Source organism: Tachysurus vachellii, chromosome 5, assembly GCF_030014155.1.
Source record: "Tachysurus vachellii isolate PV-2020 chromosome 5, HZAU_Pvac_v1, whole genome shotgun sequence".
Lineage (NCBI taxonomy): Eukaryota > Metazoa > Chordata > Actinopteri > Siluriformes > Bagridae > Tachysurus > Tachysurus vachellii.
Genome location: NC_083464.1, coordinates 9,020,188 through 9,036,285, shown reverse-complemented (window position 1 = coordinate 9,036,285; position 16,098 = coordinate 9,020,188). Strand labels below are relative to the sequence as shown.

Sequence of the window (16,098 nt, the reverse complement as noted above, 5' to 3'; positions counted from 1 at the left end):
GAGCTGTTTTGAAGGATTTTACTGTCCACTGGGCTACTTGAACTTAAGGTTGATTATCATGAGCTCAAAGACAATTGAAAAGAAAAGGCTTCTCTGTGTACCGGAAATTTGGGGATGTGTCTTTAGCTGTACTACATTCAGGTGTAATGACGCAAGATATATCTGAGCTGGTGTACAATGTTTGTGTTCAAAATTTCCTGCCAGTCAGAACTCAGTAGCTCTGTAGGGCAGCTCTCAGCAGCTCAGGAACATCACGTTCTTAACTAAACAATGCTTTTGTTTTTTGTATTCTTATTATATAGCACAAGACTACTTGAGGTTAGACAAATTTCAATTAAATGAACAAAGTATTCTGTTGCACATGTAAGCTATAAAACAAAGGTGCATTTTGAATTTTTGCCACCCAGAATTTTTTCCACTTTTTTGTTTGACTGTAATTTTAATAGCTGCTACTGAACGTGTGCAATCCTGTTGCATACTTTTTTCATATAAAGCTTATTCAGTGAAGTTTGGTAAATTGACTCTTTGTGGTATACATTGCATAAACAATGGATAGCGGTAAATGGAAGGAAGTGATTGTCTAAATTAAGGCATTGTCTATTTATGACATCTGTGTGTTGCTATCATGAAACTCATAAACTAGGATATGTTTCCAATTTATTCCTCTCTGGAACTGACTTGCATTTTCCAGCACTGAGCCAAACCTAATTGCTTGCTGGTTAAACCTCTGATTCTCACTAACTATGACTTCTCTGGGTTTTTAGAGTTCAGATTACAGGATATGTACTGTATATGTACAGTATGTCTAATGCCATGTTTGGCATATTGTACACACAGGGCATTCTGTAAGCATTTAGAATTAACTAAGTGTATATCTGCTTAGAAACCTATCCAAGAATTTATAAACCAAAATATAGCAACCTAATAAAATGTTCTGTGCACACAGTGCAGCTGGTAGCTTTAAGAGCCATCTAACTTCGATTTAAGCCATGGTAAAGACCGGTCAAGGCTGTTTTAAGAAATAAGCTGCTTTTTCATACACAGAGAGCACTGAACATACCGGCAACAGGCAGTGAAAGCTCCACTGAGTGATCTGTGTGAGGAGGAGGAGAGTCTGAGCAGGATAGGAATGCAGTGTATGTGCGTGTGTGTGTGTGTGTGTGTGTGTGTGTGTGTGTGTGTGTGTGTGCGCGTGTGTGTGGTGTATGTGTGTGTGTGGTGTGTGTACGTTTTCCTTTCACCCCAAACACCCCCACACATGTGTCATCAGTTCACTACTTCAACATTACTTCATCACGTCCGTCGGTTGAACCCCGGGCCACATCAGCACACTGCATGCTGGACTCCAGTTGAACCTTGCTTCATACAGTTAACAATTCTTTATTTTATTTTCCCAGAGAGTACAAACCTTTTTCATACTTGCATGCATTCCTCCTCGAGTATAAGACATATTTTAGTGTCGATTTAGTGCCTGTCACTATTTCATTTTTGCTTATCTGTAGCTTATCCCATCATTCATACTTAGCTTAATCCCTATGATTAAATCAGAGATTTTATGCACAAACATTGGACCAGAATTGCTTTATTCTTCATACTTTTTCAGTCATTCATCATATTCAGAAACCAGTTTATCCCGGTTGGGGTTACAGTGACTTCGGAGCTTATACCGGGAACACTGGACTGTAATACACCCTGGTTGGGATGCTAGTTCATCGTAGGACACCATGCACACAGATGTACAGTACTTACACTCTTTCACACGAGGGAATATAGTGTAGTCAATCCTTCTACTGCATGTTTCTGAGATGAAACTGACATAGACATCATGTGAAAATACACATGGACGATGATAAAGACCCTGCAGCTGTGAGGAAGCAACACCACTGACTAATTCAGCCCTTCCTTCCCTTCCCTTCCTTTCCCTTCCCTTCCCTTCTTTATAATGCGAGGAACATTAGAGTTTTGAGTTGTTACTTGGTTGCTTGTGTACATATTTTCTACCATCAACATCTGATTGTTAAGGGCATCAAGAACTCTCTTTTCAGAAATCTCTCTTCATTAGCACTCAATGGCACTGACAAAATGCTATAATCACTCCGACATGTCTTTTGACAAACTGTACAAGCACAAAATGTTCACTGTTTATTTAACTGACTTATAACCGCCTGAGGTGTTATCTGCTTTTATGCTCTCTGACACATTTTCAAAACTTGTAGGATCTTGTAGAATGGTAGATTCCAGCCTGAGTGCTAATCCACAGAATACGCTTGAACATCGGAGGATAGCACATGAATTTGATGTAGTGGTTGTGTAGCTTTATGTACCCTGGCTCTAAAGCTACTCAGTCCATCATGGCTACAACCATGTAGGTCACCTTGGCTTAAAACAAAACGCTCAGTAAACAGTCTACTATATATGTATTATGTACAGTATTGCCTATCCATCAACTGATTTCAGTGAACTGAATGTTAAGAAGCATTAAAAAGTTACGGCATGATGTCTTTAAGCGCTCCACACTTCACATCATTCTTTCTGACATCATTCTTTCTGACACACTTCACAATTATGTGAATACAACATGCCGCCTTGGATTTTTTGCTCAGATCCGTCTGTCTTGAAAACACACATTAGTAATCACAAGTGACCCTTATATTTAATTACAAAGCTCCTGGACAATTGTTCAGTATGTTCCTTCCACTTTTGCTTGAATCAGTTCCCCCTGAAAATGAAGTAAAACAACAGTTTCCTCAACCTTTCATTGAATACAGTTGCTGCTGTTGCTGTCCACCATTGTTGTTGCCATCCTTTGCTGCTGTGGTGTGCCCATTAATGCATTACTGAAAAAGCCACAGGATTTCATGACTCTGACTGTTCTCGTTTATGTATCTGAATTTGAACCAGATATGAAAGTGGCTCAAGACTGATCTGAAGTTTTTTTAGATTTCTTACATAGGATTTCTTGGGGGTAGTCGTGGCCTAATGGTTAGAGAGTTTGACTCCTAACCCTAAGGTTGTGGGTTCGAGTCTCGGACCGGCAATACCACGACTGAGGTGGCCTTGAGCAAGGCACCGAACCTCCCCAACTGCTCCCCGGGCGCTGCAGCATAAATGGCTACCCACTGCTCCGGGTGTGTGTTCACGGTGTGTGTATTCACTGCTGTGTGTGTATACTTTGGATGGGTTAAATGCAGAGAACAAATTCTGAGTATGGGTCACCTTACTTAGCTGTATGTCACATCACTTACATATTAAGACAAAAATTTCAGCATAAGGCAGAATGGCGCATACGATTAGAAAACATCTGGTTGAGATTCAAGGTGTGTTTTGCTTTATAGTTGGGTGTTGACCAATCAGCAATATTTAATAGAGTAAGTTCCTCCACAGTAGCTCCTGGCCTGCAGAAGAGCCGGGAACTACAAAAAATGGCCATGGTTTCAGGAAATGCAATCAGTTCCTGAGTTTGCTTATTTTGTAAAACACTACCTAGGCTCTTGAAAAGTTTTTACTGTTTTTTTCTACTTGTGAGTTCTAACTTTGGCCCAATTTCTGGTTGTTCTTCCAGATAAGGTGACTGACCTGACACAGCAGAGTCAAAGAGACAGCTCTTTCTTGCAATTCCCTCCATCAGTTCTATCATACCCCTGATCTTGTACTGTAGGTCTCAAAGTAGCTAAGCCAAATCTCCTTAATAACTTAGAGTGTATATGTATATGGTGCGTTGCATTCTGGATCTTTGAGTCTAGACTTTGCACTGACATCGGCTCAAATTTTTTAACGTGTAAAATGTTTTGTCTGCTGCTGCACTTGTCCTTATTTTCATGCCTGAGCAGCAAACAAACCGAACCCTCTGGCATAAATAGTGAAAATTCAGTAGCAACAAACAAATTAGCACCAAAATCATAACATAGAACAAACATTACCACAGAAGCTTATTTAATGTGTTTAAGGGTGGAGTTCCTGAATCTCTATTCAAGTCAATTTGAAGACACCATTTTGTCGATGTTTAGTTAATAATAATTGTATGTTTAACATTATCGAACACTTTTTTGCATCCTTACTAAACATAACCTTATATCAAATTTTTACGACTCCTAAACATGTTAACATAGTCCAGCAGACACTTGAACAGTGATCTGCCAGACCTTTTTCCCTCTGGAAGGTGTGGAGCAGTAGATTTATGCTGGGCTATAGGCCATAAGAGCCTGTGGCTTTGTTCAGCTTGTGGCGCCTCAGTACGGGTGTTTGTTTGGTTAAGACCCTTCCAGAGAGCAGGAAAGGGGAGAGACAGTCTCTGTTGGTGCACCTTGGCCGGCCCTTACGTCATCACCACCAGATGTTGGCTATTAATTATAACGCCAAAACTCCTTCACCTTTTCCTGAGGCTAAATTGTTACAAGGTGATGATATGCGCTGGATTCAAGTGAGTGAAAATTACAGGAGATGTGTATTTGAAATTCAGCTGAAGCCTTACTACTATTGATGTTATATGTATAAAAGTCGTATAACAATTTCTGTCATTTCTATGCTTTTCTAATAGCGTTACTGCTGCAATGGCCATGTCAAATTCATTTAACCGAATGTTGAAAATCAACCTTTAATACTGTTATCTCAAAAACATTGATCTATATTTAATGCTTCAGTGATTCCACTTGACATTTAAACTCACACTCAGACTTTCAGAAAGCACCACAGTCTGTAAACACACTTAACCACCAGTGCTCTCCACGACTCGATGGGAGAAAACAGCAGCTCAAGGCCACAGGGCCATCCTCCGCATTCGCCTCAAAACAGATGCAATCTGTCCACTTGAGGGAATGCAGGAGACAAGATGGCTTCCTGAGGAAATCAAGCAGAATGGAGAGGTCGTAGGAAAGGGACCTTGACCCTTGTGGAGCCAGCTTCACAGCACTTCCTCAGGAAGGCGATGACTCACAAGGCTGAACGGGGCAACAGGCTCATTTTTCGGTTCCGTACTATTGATTTCAGTCCAACTTATTCTTTTAGTTCTAAGTTAACCTCACGAAATACTGTTTATGTGATGGATGCTCTTTATTTTCTTTCATATTTAGTTTCACTAGTTTAAATGTTGAAGATTAAGCAATAAAGAGATTCAAGAAGAATTTTTAATTATCTGCTGATTTGCCTAAAGCATGGCAAGATATTCTTTAGAGATATTTAATTATGCACTCAGGAAAGCACTGGCTTTTTTTGTTACTGATTCTGTGACTCAGTGTTATCCTCCTGCTCGGCCTCACCCTCCTTCTTCTTCTCTCCTACTCGTTTTCACACAATTCAAGAAAAGCACATATCTCAGCTGTGAGTCACGTCATAAAATGTAATCAAGGGTTGTTTGAGTCGGCTCATGTCTTTTTACTGGCTTCCTGCGTTGCGGTGTTAAGTCCAGATCAGACACGGTGATTTAAAAATGATTCAGATTTGGATACGAACAGGTTCTGTGGTTGACGGGCGAAATGAAAAAATTAAAAGTTAAACTAAACTTAATATTTAGCATCAGATTATTTCTAATTTATAATAAAGAGGAACTGTGGGATTTTATTTTATGGTATAATCAAGAGTGCATCTCCTGAGTATCCTAGTTTGTTGTAGTTAGTTTGAATATGTGAATATACTCTCTCTCTCTGCATCTGTATCTAAATATATATTTACAAGATACAGAGAAGGTTTGTGATGTTCTAAAATAAAAAACAGCTGAAATAAGCTGAAAAGGGAAGTTGATGGATCTTAAAGATTTGACAGCATAATACATTGTGTGTTTTAAAAAGAAATTTTCCTGCATTAGTTTACTTCACTTAATGAGTCAAACTCACGCTGCCTCTCTGCTCCAGGAAATAGCAAAGACATTCTATTACATTTTACATGGTAAATACCGAAAGGTTCCTTTCTTTCTTTGGGAAAAAATTATGTTGTATAAATGTAAATATGAAAAATCAGTGACATATCCTTGACTAAAATGTTTTTATTTAATATGTTTTATTTAATATTTTATTTATTATTTAATATATAAAAATGTAAAAAATCATTAGATTAAATACTACACACTTTAGGGTGCAATGTTTTCTGTTTGTGATGTCTTGTGGACTTTGACAGCTCTCAATACGCAAGGCAATTTTCACGTTATGGAGTCTGATTTTGTGGAAATCAGATTTGATTTCTTTTCTGTTCTTTTCTGCTAATAATCTATAATAATAATCTAATAATCTCTGGTCTAATAATCTCTGGAATGTCAGAACTACTGACATTTAACTGACATCTACAGTAGTATTTACACCAAAGTGCAGAAAGCCATGCAAAAAGTGAACTTAATAATAATAATCTATAATAATAATTCATTTTCGATTGTGTGCAGCATTCCATCCAACTTCTGCCTAATCATTCATTTAAGATATTGTATAGTGAAAAAGATTGCACTGCGTTTATAGGAGGATAAATAGCTTTCTCCACATTTTTTAGAGAGTGAAGAGAGTTCAAACTCAAAAAGCTTTTTATTATAGATTTATAGATATAATTTTCTTATAGTGTAATAGATATAATTTTTTTACTAAGCGTGGATGATCTCATTTGAGATGAAATTTTAGGATTGCCACAGAACCCGAACCAGGCTGTTAAGAAAAATTCTTTACTTTTGGCTTTAGATTGTATTTTACTTTATTTGTAAGTCACTTTGGATAAAATTAATCTTCAGATTGGTTGCTGGACTTCTTTACTTGGGCCCCAGGAAAAAATGGATGCTGTCCAACAATGAATTGATTTAAATCAATTATTTAATTCACTCCATGAAAGCTTCTCCCAGTGGAGCAACATTTTACAGTTCATCGGATTTTGTTTGGCTCATTATTGTGTTACATGGACAGTACTGAGTTTCAAATTAATGATGCCAAGTATGCCAATAATGGTAAAAGCTTATAGAGGCCCTGATAGGATTACCACATGACACTGGACTTTCTAGAGACTTCAGTAATGTATCTTTGTAAGAGTTTTTTTTTTAATGTCCAGGAACATCCCAAATTATGTTCGCAAACAGGAGCCAAGTTAGAAAACATGCATCTCTGATTCACATGTGCCAAGCCTCTCAGCAGGGGGGCTTTCGAAATGACCTACAATGGCTCACTCCTAATTTTGGCAAGACAAAGTCATCAGGGAACGATGTGTAAATACAATTAGACTGATGAAATTTCACTATTTAGGATGACAGTATTACCGCTTTGGCATGCACAGGGAACTTCATAGAACACATATTCTATTGGTTTAATCGAACTTTATTACCTTTCTTAAGATCCACACGGACACATTTAGAAAGTCTAACTGGGGTAGGATTGGAGCCCAACACAGAAACCTATTCAATCATCACAGAATGGATGAAGTAGCCCATCAGGGGGAAATGAAATCAGAGCCTGTTGCCCAAATGGCGAGCCGATAGGCATGCACTAACACAACCTTCTTTGTTCTTGCGTGCCGACATCACAAACACATCTGGTCCATATTTGAGCTTGCTGTGCCAGGATCAGCCTCCAACCGCCCAGAAGTTTATCCCTATTGCTTTTTTTAAGGGCTTTTTACTGTTGTATCTCTTAAAGCTCTGCTTGGTTCTACATGCCATCATCAACACATGGGCACACAAGCAGCTATAAAATTGACCAGATTTTATTATCTTTTATTTTAGCTCGATTGATGCCTCATGTAAAAATGCCTCATGTGCACCTGGTACATTTCCATATCCTCCCTTACCCACTACACAAATATCACCTTCCTTTAGAGTACAACCAACACACACCTGCCTGTATTTTCCTTGACACTAAAGGGATGAACATCTCTGTTAGCAATAAATGGTCTGTGTATTCACAAGCATTTTTGCTTTTTTATCTGACACCAGAAATGTTTTCTTGACTGTAACAAATATCTTTGAGGCAAATAGATATGTGTTAACTTCTAAACCAGGCCTTTATTTTATATTTAAAAAACCTCTGAGTAAAAAATGGTGTCTATAATATACTGTATTTTGTAATTTACATAAGAAATGGGATAAAATCCATATTAACCATTCTCTAGTGGTTAGAGCACTGATGTAACCCATTCTGTAGTGCTAATATCTTGGTGATGCAGTGGGCATCATTGCTTGCTCATAGCTCCAGAGTCATCGGTTCAATTCTGAGCTCAGGTCTGTCTGTATGGCATTTTGCATGTACACCACGGATCACTTGAAGGTTTTCATTGTTTTTTCTTCCTGTGTCCAAAAACATGCCAGTAAGTGAATTGGTTACAAACATTTCCCCCTGTCTGAGACCGAGAGTGAGAATATGTGTGTGAATGATGATGCTATGTGTCATATCCAGTGTATATTCCTGCCTCATGCCCACTGTTCCCGGGATATACTGTATTCCACATCTGGGCGTGACCCAGCCCAGGACCAGGCATTTAATGAAGATGAATGAGTGTACTTTTGTCAGTCACAATTTGGCTAAGGCAAGACAAGTTTAAGGCTAAGTCATTGCATGGCTTGGGAACAATTGATTTGATCCCCTTTCATTTGCCGTTATGAATAAAAACACATTTTAATCAGACTCAAAGCCAAAGCAAACCATAAAAACGAACAATAAAAATAGTGTGGCTTGACTGGGTCCTGTAAACCGTTTACAGAACAGTAAAGCACTGTAAAAAGAATGACACCTTGGCAGACTGATCTTGGTAATGTGTTCAACATTGTTTTAAGGTTTCCACAGTGATTACAGGTAGGCGCTGAAGTACAAGGCTGATTGGATTTATTACAAAATGCATAATATCTATTTATATGAATTAGGGAAAACAATGTACAGCTTTTATGAGAATTATAGTATCATGGCAAATAATCATGGCAATAATCCACTTAGGATAATATTTCTCTTGTTGTAGTACCAGAGATACAATATTTGTTTTGGTGCAACACTGAAAAAACAATGTGGCTTATAAGAACAACATTTACAGTAACTAAAAACTGTGTTCAGGCATACATCGACTTACAGGGACAAATAGACCTGAGATCATTCATTTTCGATGAGAGCTGCCGACTTCTGGTGACCCGAAGGATAGAGACCGTTGACGACTAGATGTGGGCCTTTCCAGAAATGCAACAAATCTGAAACTAGTTTAACTTTATGCAAATACATAAAAGCATAGTGCAGCAACTGATACATGCAGTGCACGTGATACGTGGCAAAGCACACACACGCTTCTTTTTCATCTCCTACAGTATATACACTGCTGAATTTTATATACAAATGTCAAATCACCTTCAAGAATGTTTCTTTTCAGAAAGAAAAGCCAGCTATAGAAAAGCCAGTTTTTTTGCCTAAATTTAAATGCTAGACATGCAACTCTCTGATAAAGGTTATTACTATGGCAACCAGAGGTAGAACGCATTAATGGCAACTTCATACTACAAAACGATTAAAATTGCTGGATGTGTGAACGTAGCTTTAGTCATTAGTCGTTAAGCTACTTAAATCAGAAGTTAGCTTTTCCCATAAACAAAGGGGAAGAGAAGTTGAAGATGTTATTGAGACGTCAGGTTATTTTACTATCTGAGTGTGGTCTGCTTAGTAGCACTTGTCTGAAGGACTCTGTACTCTGTACTCTGCTACTGCGGAGGGTTTAGTTATGAGATTATTTATGAGCCCCTACTCTTAAAAGTGATTGTGGATAGGCTGCATGTGACAGCTTGTTGACCCTTGGGGTATTACCTGTGGGAGAGGAATGGAAGTGTAGCTTTAGCGTGTGTTTAGAAGAGTGCAGGCCTGCACTGTGTCTGTGGTCTGGCTGTCTCTTTCATCCAGACACACTCGAATGCAAAGCTGTACTTTCACTCACGCTTTATGCAGTAGCCACTTTTTCATTTCAAGTGGCCAGTCATCACTAGCACACGTCATTATTGGAGAGCTGTGTGTTTTAGAAAGAAGGGTGAAAGTGCTAGGATTATCAGTTAAGGCAGCATTTTATCTTAGCCTTGTTTTGAATCCATTATTTTTATTCGGGTAAGGTAAAAGTACCCAAAACTTTACTCATTTAAATAAAACCTCTGGGAAAAGTTCAAGTACAGCTAAAAATACACACTGTGAACTATATATATCTTGAATTTTTATTATATTAATTCTTTATACTACTCCTTATGTTTATCTTTTGTTCTATGTTTATGTTCTGTAAAGCTGCTTTGTGACAATGTCCATTGTAAAAAGCGCTATACAAATAAACTTGAATTGAATTGAATTGAATTGAATTGAATTGAATTGAATTGAATTGAATTGAATTGAATTGAAAATGGAAAACTATAAACTCTTAAACTCTGAAAATCACAATACAAGTTTGTTCAGTGAATCAAATAACACTGATAAACCGGAACTTCGGAAACTTTAGAACTTAGAACATCTTTATTCCCAGTCTCACAAATGTTAGCTATCATGATGATATCTTTGATCATACAAACTACATAAATGTTAAACTCTAGCTGTCACTTTACAAACTGCCTCGACTGTACATTGTAGATTATAGATTATTTAGTAAATTATAATCCGACAGTCAGAGGTATTAGATCTAAATTCTCCTGTCACATTGGTTAAAATTAAATTGGATTTTCTATTTACTCTATAAAGTATAGTTGCTTTGAGGATCACGGTTCAAGCCCCAGCACTTCCAAGCTGCCACTGTTGGAACCTTAATCAAGGCCCTTGAACAAGTATTTCACTGTGTTTCAAGCAACAATCTATGACTTTGCAGATATGCGGTTATAATACAATGTAGTATGTATTTATATGTATAGATACCTAGATATTTTATTTTGAAATTTACAGCACAAAAGTGTTGCGTATATACTGTAAAGTTTTATGGAAATAAACCAGTGAGAAAATCTATCATTAAATTTATTCTTACTGAAAATGCTTATCTGATTCATAAGCTTTAAACTGGATGCTTTTTCACCCTGTAATGTAATTAAGCCACTCAATTGCCACACAAGACCATCGCCAAAGGATACTATATATGTATCTATGTTTAAAAAAAAAAATCCCTTTCAATTACCAAAGTAATATCTCATGAATTTACATTTGAAATAGATCAGTTTGATTATTTTTAAACCTAGCTCCTATTTTTAAAACCTATTTTTAAACCTAGCTTAATTGTTATCATCTAATTTCAATTGTTATCATCTAATTTCCTACATTAGAATACATTATTACTAATACATTAGTTTGTTGTTACTCATTTTTAAGGCTTTCTCTAAAGGTCTGCGGTTTGTGGCGTTTACTGTATCATGATTACTGACTTTTAAACTGTCCATGATAAACAACCATCAACATCCACCCCCTGCTGTTTCCATCCATGTGTCCCATCACGTCATGAAAGTGTTTATGTACCAGAGGACAAATTAAGTCCAACTCTTTTTCTCCTGCGCATGCCGTTTCAGTTGAAGTTTTCTGAAAATGGCACAGCTCTGAACTCACACTGCGCTCAGCGGTCTTTGCATGACGAACAGTCTACAGGCTGCCAAAAACATCAGTGGTATGTTACTACCGAGAGAGAGAGAGAGAGAGGGGGAGAGAGAGAGAGAGAGAGAGAGAGAGAGGCAGAGAGCAAGAGAGAGAGATGTATAGTAGGGCGTAATACTGCTAACAATGGTGGATTATGGCAGCTACTTCACACAACGTGAAGACACACAGGATCGCATGTGTACTTTTATCCAGATATCTAGATTTCTGGATTTCCTCTCCATATAAGGGATAGCTGCACTCCAGGCCCTTACCTTTTCAAGTCTTTATATCTAATAATTTAATAATTGAATAATAATTTATTCATTAGCATTGCATGGATATTCTTTAGGAATTGATATGAGAAAATGTATATTTAAATCACTCACACACTGATCAATGATCATTTAAAGACTCAATGTTCGTCAGTGTTGCACGTTTTCCTGAACACACCTGTATCTTTTCTCCAGGCCACACAGGACGCCTGCTGAAATCCCTCTGCTTCACCAGTTTGAGCTTCTTACTGCTGCACATCATTTATCAGATCACCATAAACAGCCTGCTAGCAGGAGAAAACATCGAGCCCAACTTCAACTGTAAGTACCAGACTGAAGATTCTGCGGTGGAATAAATGCATTTAAATATAAGCTCTGACTCTGATCACTGGTACAGGAGAACAAACATTAGAAACTCTCACCTGGATCTTGTTTACTCTGACACGAGGGGGCTTTATCAGAAATCTCAAGACTGACTTGGCATTTATCCAAGCTTCACCGCTCATAAATAGCACGTAGCAGTATACACAATCTCTGTGCGGCTATAAGTCACAACATCTGTGCACAATATGGTCGAATCAGCACATAATGAACAGAAAAGCGTTCGTATCCAACAGAAGTATTTTCAGAGGCAGAATGTCTACACTACAAAAAAACTAAATCTTAGCAAGTGAAACGATCTTGAATATGTGTAAATATCTAATATTTCTTACTGTGAGGCTTTTATAAATTAAACATAAGATTGTTCAGGCAGTTTTTATGCTTAATATAAAAGAGAAAAATGATCCGCCAACAGAAGAAGAATGTTTTATTTGTATGGAAATGCCTATAAATAGGATTATAATCTTATATTTAGTTATGGTATCTTATAATTGGAATCATAAGATTCCATTTGGCCACATTCATGGTAATTATTCTTGCCAAAACGTCATTATTGTGCTAGAATTCTCGCCTGAACAGTGTGTTTTCATCAGAGATTTCCATAAATCACAGAATGTTTATTTTACTTCTTGACGTAAAAGTTTGTTCAGTGACATGTCTCATAAATTTGCTCTATGGATATTGCTTTGCTATGGTATGCTTCTGTTAAAGGTTTTTTTTTTATTTATTGAAATTCAGTTTTATTTTTATAGCACCTTTGAGAATAGACATTGTCACAAAGCAGCTTTACAGAAATCCAGATGTGGATTTTAATCCTTAATGAGCAGGTCAGCGGCAACAGTTTTAAGGAAAAACTGGCAGTGGAGGAAAACTTCTTGGTGACAGTGTTGGAAAAGTACATGCGAGTATTACTAAAGTGTTGAGATGATGTTCAGTATGAGTACATTGTGACTCCTGGGATAAGCACAGGACAGGCTTTATCACTACAGCAGATCTGAGATCGAAAAAAGCACTGGTGGGATTCAGGCATTTTGACATCCAGCTTATTCATGAGAATAGCAATAATAATCATTTTCTTACATGTGGATAGCACCAATTGGAGACCATGGTGGTGGCTTTGATCTGTTCTTGCTGTGGTTGGGTCTTGTGCTTAGGCCTCCATAATTGAACATTTGATGGTTTTGGCAGGAAGTGGAAGGACATTATGTTAAATCTATAATGAATTCAGAAATTATGCTCATTCTCATACTTATATACTGTATTGCTCAAAAGCTACTGGTTTCACAACTGCACTTGACTATATACAGTTGTAGAAAAGTACATTATTTTATCACACTCTACGGTGTCACTCAGATGAGGTTCACTTTTGAGTCTGGTTCCTCTTAAGGTTTCTTCCTCACATCGTCTCAGGGAGTTTATCCTTGCTTATTAGGGATAAATATAAATAAAACACTTTAAATGTATTATTTTTATTCTGAATTTTTAGATTTTTTTTAAGCTACTTTGAGACGTAGCTAAAAATAGTTAATAGTCCATAGTTAAAAATTCTACACAAACAATTTTTTTTTGAATGAAATAAGTAGCCCACCAAAAAACAACACAAAATTTGTATAAAATATAATGAAGATAAGAAAGCTTAGATAAAGTGTTAGCGTGCTTGTTTAAATTTTTCACTAGATCTTAAAAAAATGGTTCAACATGAAGAGTGGTAGTACATGTGCTTGTGTTCACCATTTCTAATGTACCAGAAAATGTAATGATTTAATTCAGACTGTTAAGCTAGTCATGGTGAGGAAATGGTTCTAATGACTTTTCGGGCTGTTCAGACACGGACCTAACTGACGCCAAGTTTGTGGTAAAAGCGTGTTGAAGACCACAGTCGGTATATGAAGCACTTTATATGTTTTAATAGAGCTCCAGAGATTTAAACATAAAACGTTAAAATCTGTACACGTGTCACAGGTTTATGAATGTTATCAGACCGTGCAGTCACAGCTTAGACCACCTATACACGGGTATGTCACATAAAATTGCAATTACGGCTGCTGGCTATCATAATACAGCATAATATATCAGGAAAGTTGTTTAGTGTATATATATGTATATATATATATATATATATATATATATATATATATATATATATATATATATATATATATATATATATACATATATATATATATAGTGTAGATGCCCAGATACTCCTTGGTAGGTCAGTGTAGTTGCAGGTGATCGCAGAGAGTGATGAGGACACACACATTCACACATGCTCACAAATCACACACACAAATAAAGCTGTCTTGCAGAGGTTAGAGGTCAGGTTCCCTGGCAGTTAGATGCAGATGAACAGCATTGCTGGAACACGTAGTCACGTCGGGAATATGTGCTGTGTCGCCTTGTGTGGTACACAACACACTGCGAAGTTGGCCTATGGAGTGAAGATATATTACCAGAGTAATCTGAGAACATTATAGAATATGCAGAACAACTAATATCTCTATTTATTGATAATAGCTGTAAGCTCTATTTCTGTATACTTATAATGCAGATATATGTAAATAATATAAAGCAGAATTGTCAGGCATAAATTCCTGTCCAGAATTTGTCACTTCCTGCACACCTGGCTACTGGAGCTGGGTTTTCAAAGTTCAAGCAATGGCAGGAAGTTTTTTTTTTTTTTTTATGATTTTTTTTTTTTTTTTATGACTTTAAGCAATATATCACAATGCAAAGAAGAATGCTATGAATAATTAATACACATTTCGGAATTATTGAAGGCTTGATTTAAATAGGTTTCCTATAAGTGTATTTTTGTTTCATACTAAAGAGGAGCACAAATATGGTAATGTAAAACAATATTCTCCATTTAATATGAACTAGATTAAACCTAATGAATGACATTTTTTAATTTCCTGATTGTTATAGAGTGACTTGTCCAGAGAATGTACAGCAGTAACAGTTTGATTATTTTTTACTTGCTTTTATAAAATATACAGTAATGGTTAATGTTTAAGCCATCAAAGACAACTGAAGCTAAATGTTAGCAAATGTTTAAAACAATGACAGCTCACCTGTTTACAGTTTCCTCCAAAAAAAAAAAACCACTGCAACATTAGTTGGAGGTCTGTTTTTTTCTCCTCTTGTTCACAGAACCTCGTCTAGGCCATCCACATAGATCTGAGCTTCTCCTCTGAAACTGCCAAAAATTGAGGAGAACTAAAATATTATTAAAAACGTTCTGACCTAAACCACTGACCCCGACTTTACTAAACAGCAACATTTGACCGTGAACCAGATATGGCCGCTCCGTCGTGCAGCATGAATGTACTGACTCTTAAATGATTCACATTCTGCGCTTGGTGGACATTATATAAAGTTACAGGTTGTGAGACTGAAAAATTTGTTTAAATAATACGTTTAATGATTTATGTTATGATTGGCAGTTGTGCATCATGACTACTGGTGAACCCTGCAAATTCAGATATGTGTAGTAATAACAAATAGAACATAGTAAAAATGTGGAATGGGATTAGAGCTTGCATGTACATGCACGCTTAGATACACACACACACACATTCACACACACACAGGACACATTGTATTGTAGCATTTCTTTTCCTCAAATGCTTTGCACACCCCAATCAAATCAAATAATTAAAGGACATACAGTATTTCACAGAGGTGAATACACCCCTCACATTTTTGTAAATATTTTATTATACCTTTTCATGTGAGATACTGTATATTGTATAACATATTTCCTTTCCCTGACTCAAGTGGTCTTCTTCTTTTTCTCTCCGAGTTTTACATCAGTGCAACACACCTGAAGGGTAGCATTCCTTATTTATTGCTGTCTGATGCCATTATTCTATTCATAGTTCTTCTGCTATTTCACCCGGTTTTTCATGGTGTAGCTTTATTTAGTAACT

At 36.9% G+C, this 16,098-nt stretch overlaps 1 protein-coding gene across 6 annotated transcripts in view; it reads left to right on the top strand.

Annotated features, from left to right (window-relative positions):
• LOC132845572 (piezo-type mechanosensitive ion channel component 2) overlaps window positions 1-16,098 on the top strand; it is a 126,362-nt gene that overhangs the window by 19,734 nt on the left and 90,530 nt on the right. For all 6 annotated transcript variants that reach the window (XM_060869644.1, XM_060869643.1, XM_060869641.1 and 3 more), the window contains one exon: window positions 11,981-12,106. In XM_060869644.1, coding sequence (XP_060725627.1) covers window positions 11,981-12,106 — 126 coding nt within the window. The remainder of the gene's footprint in view (window positions 1-11,980; window positions 12,107-16,098) is intronic.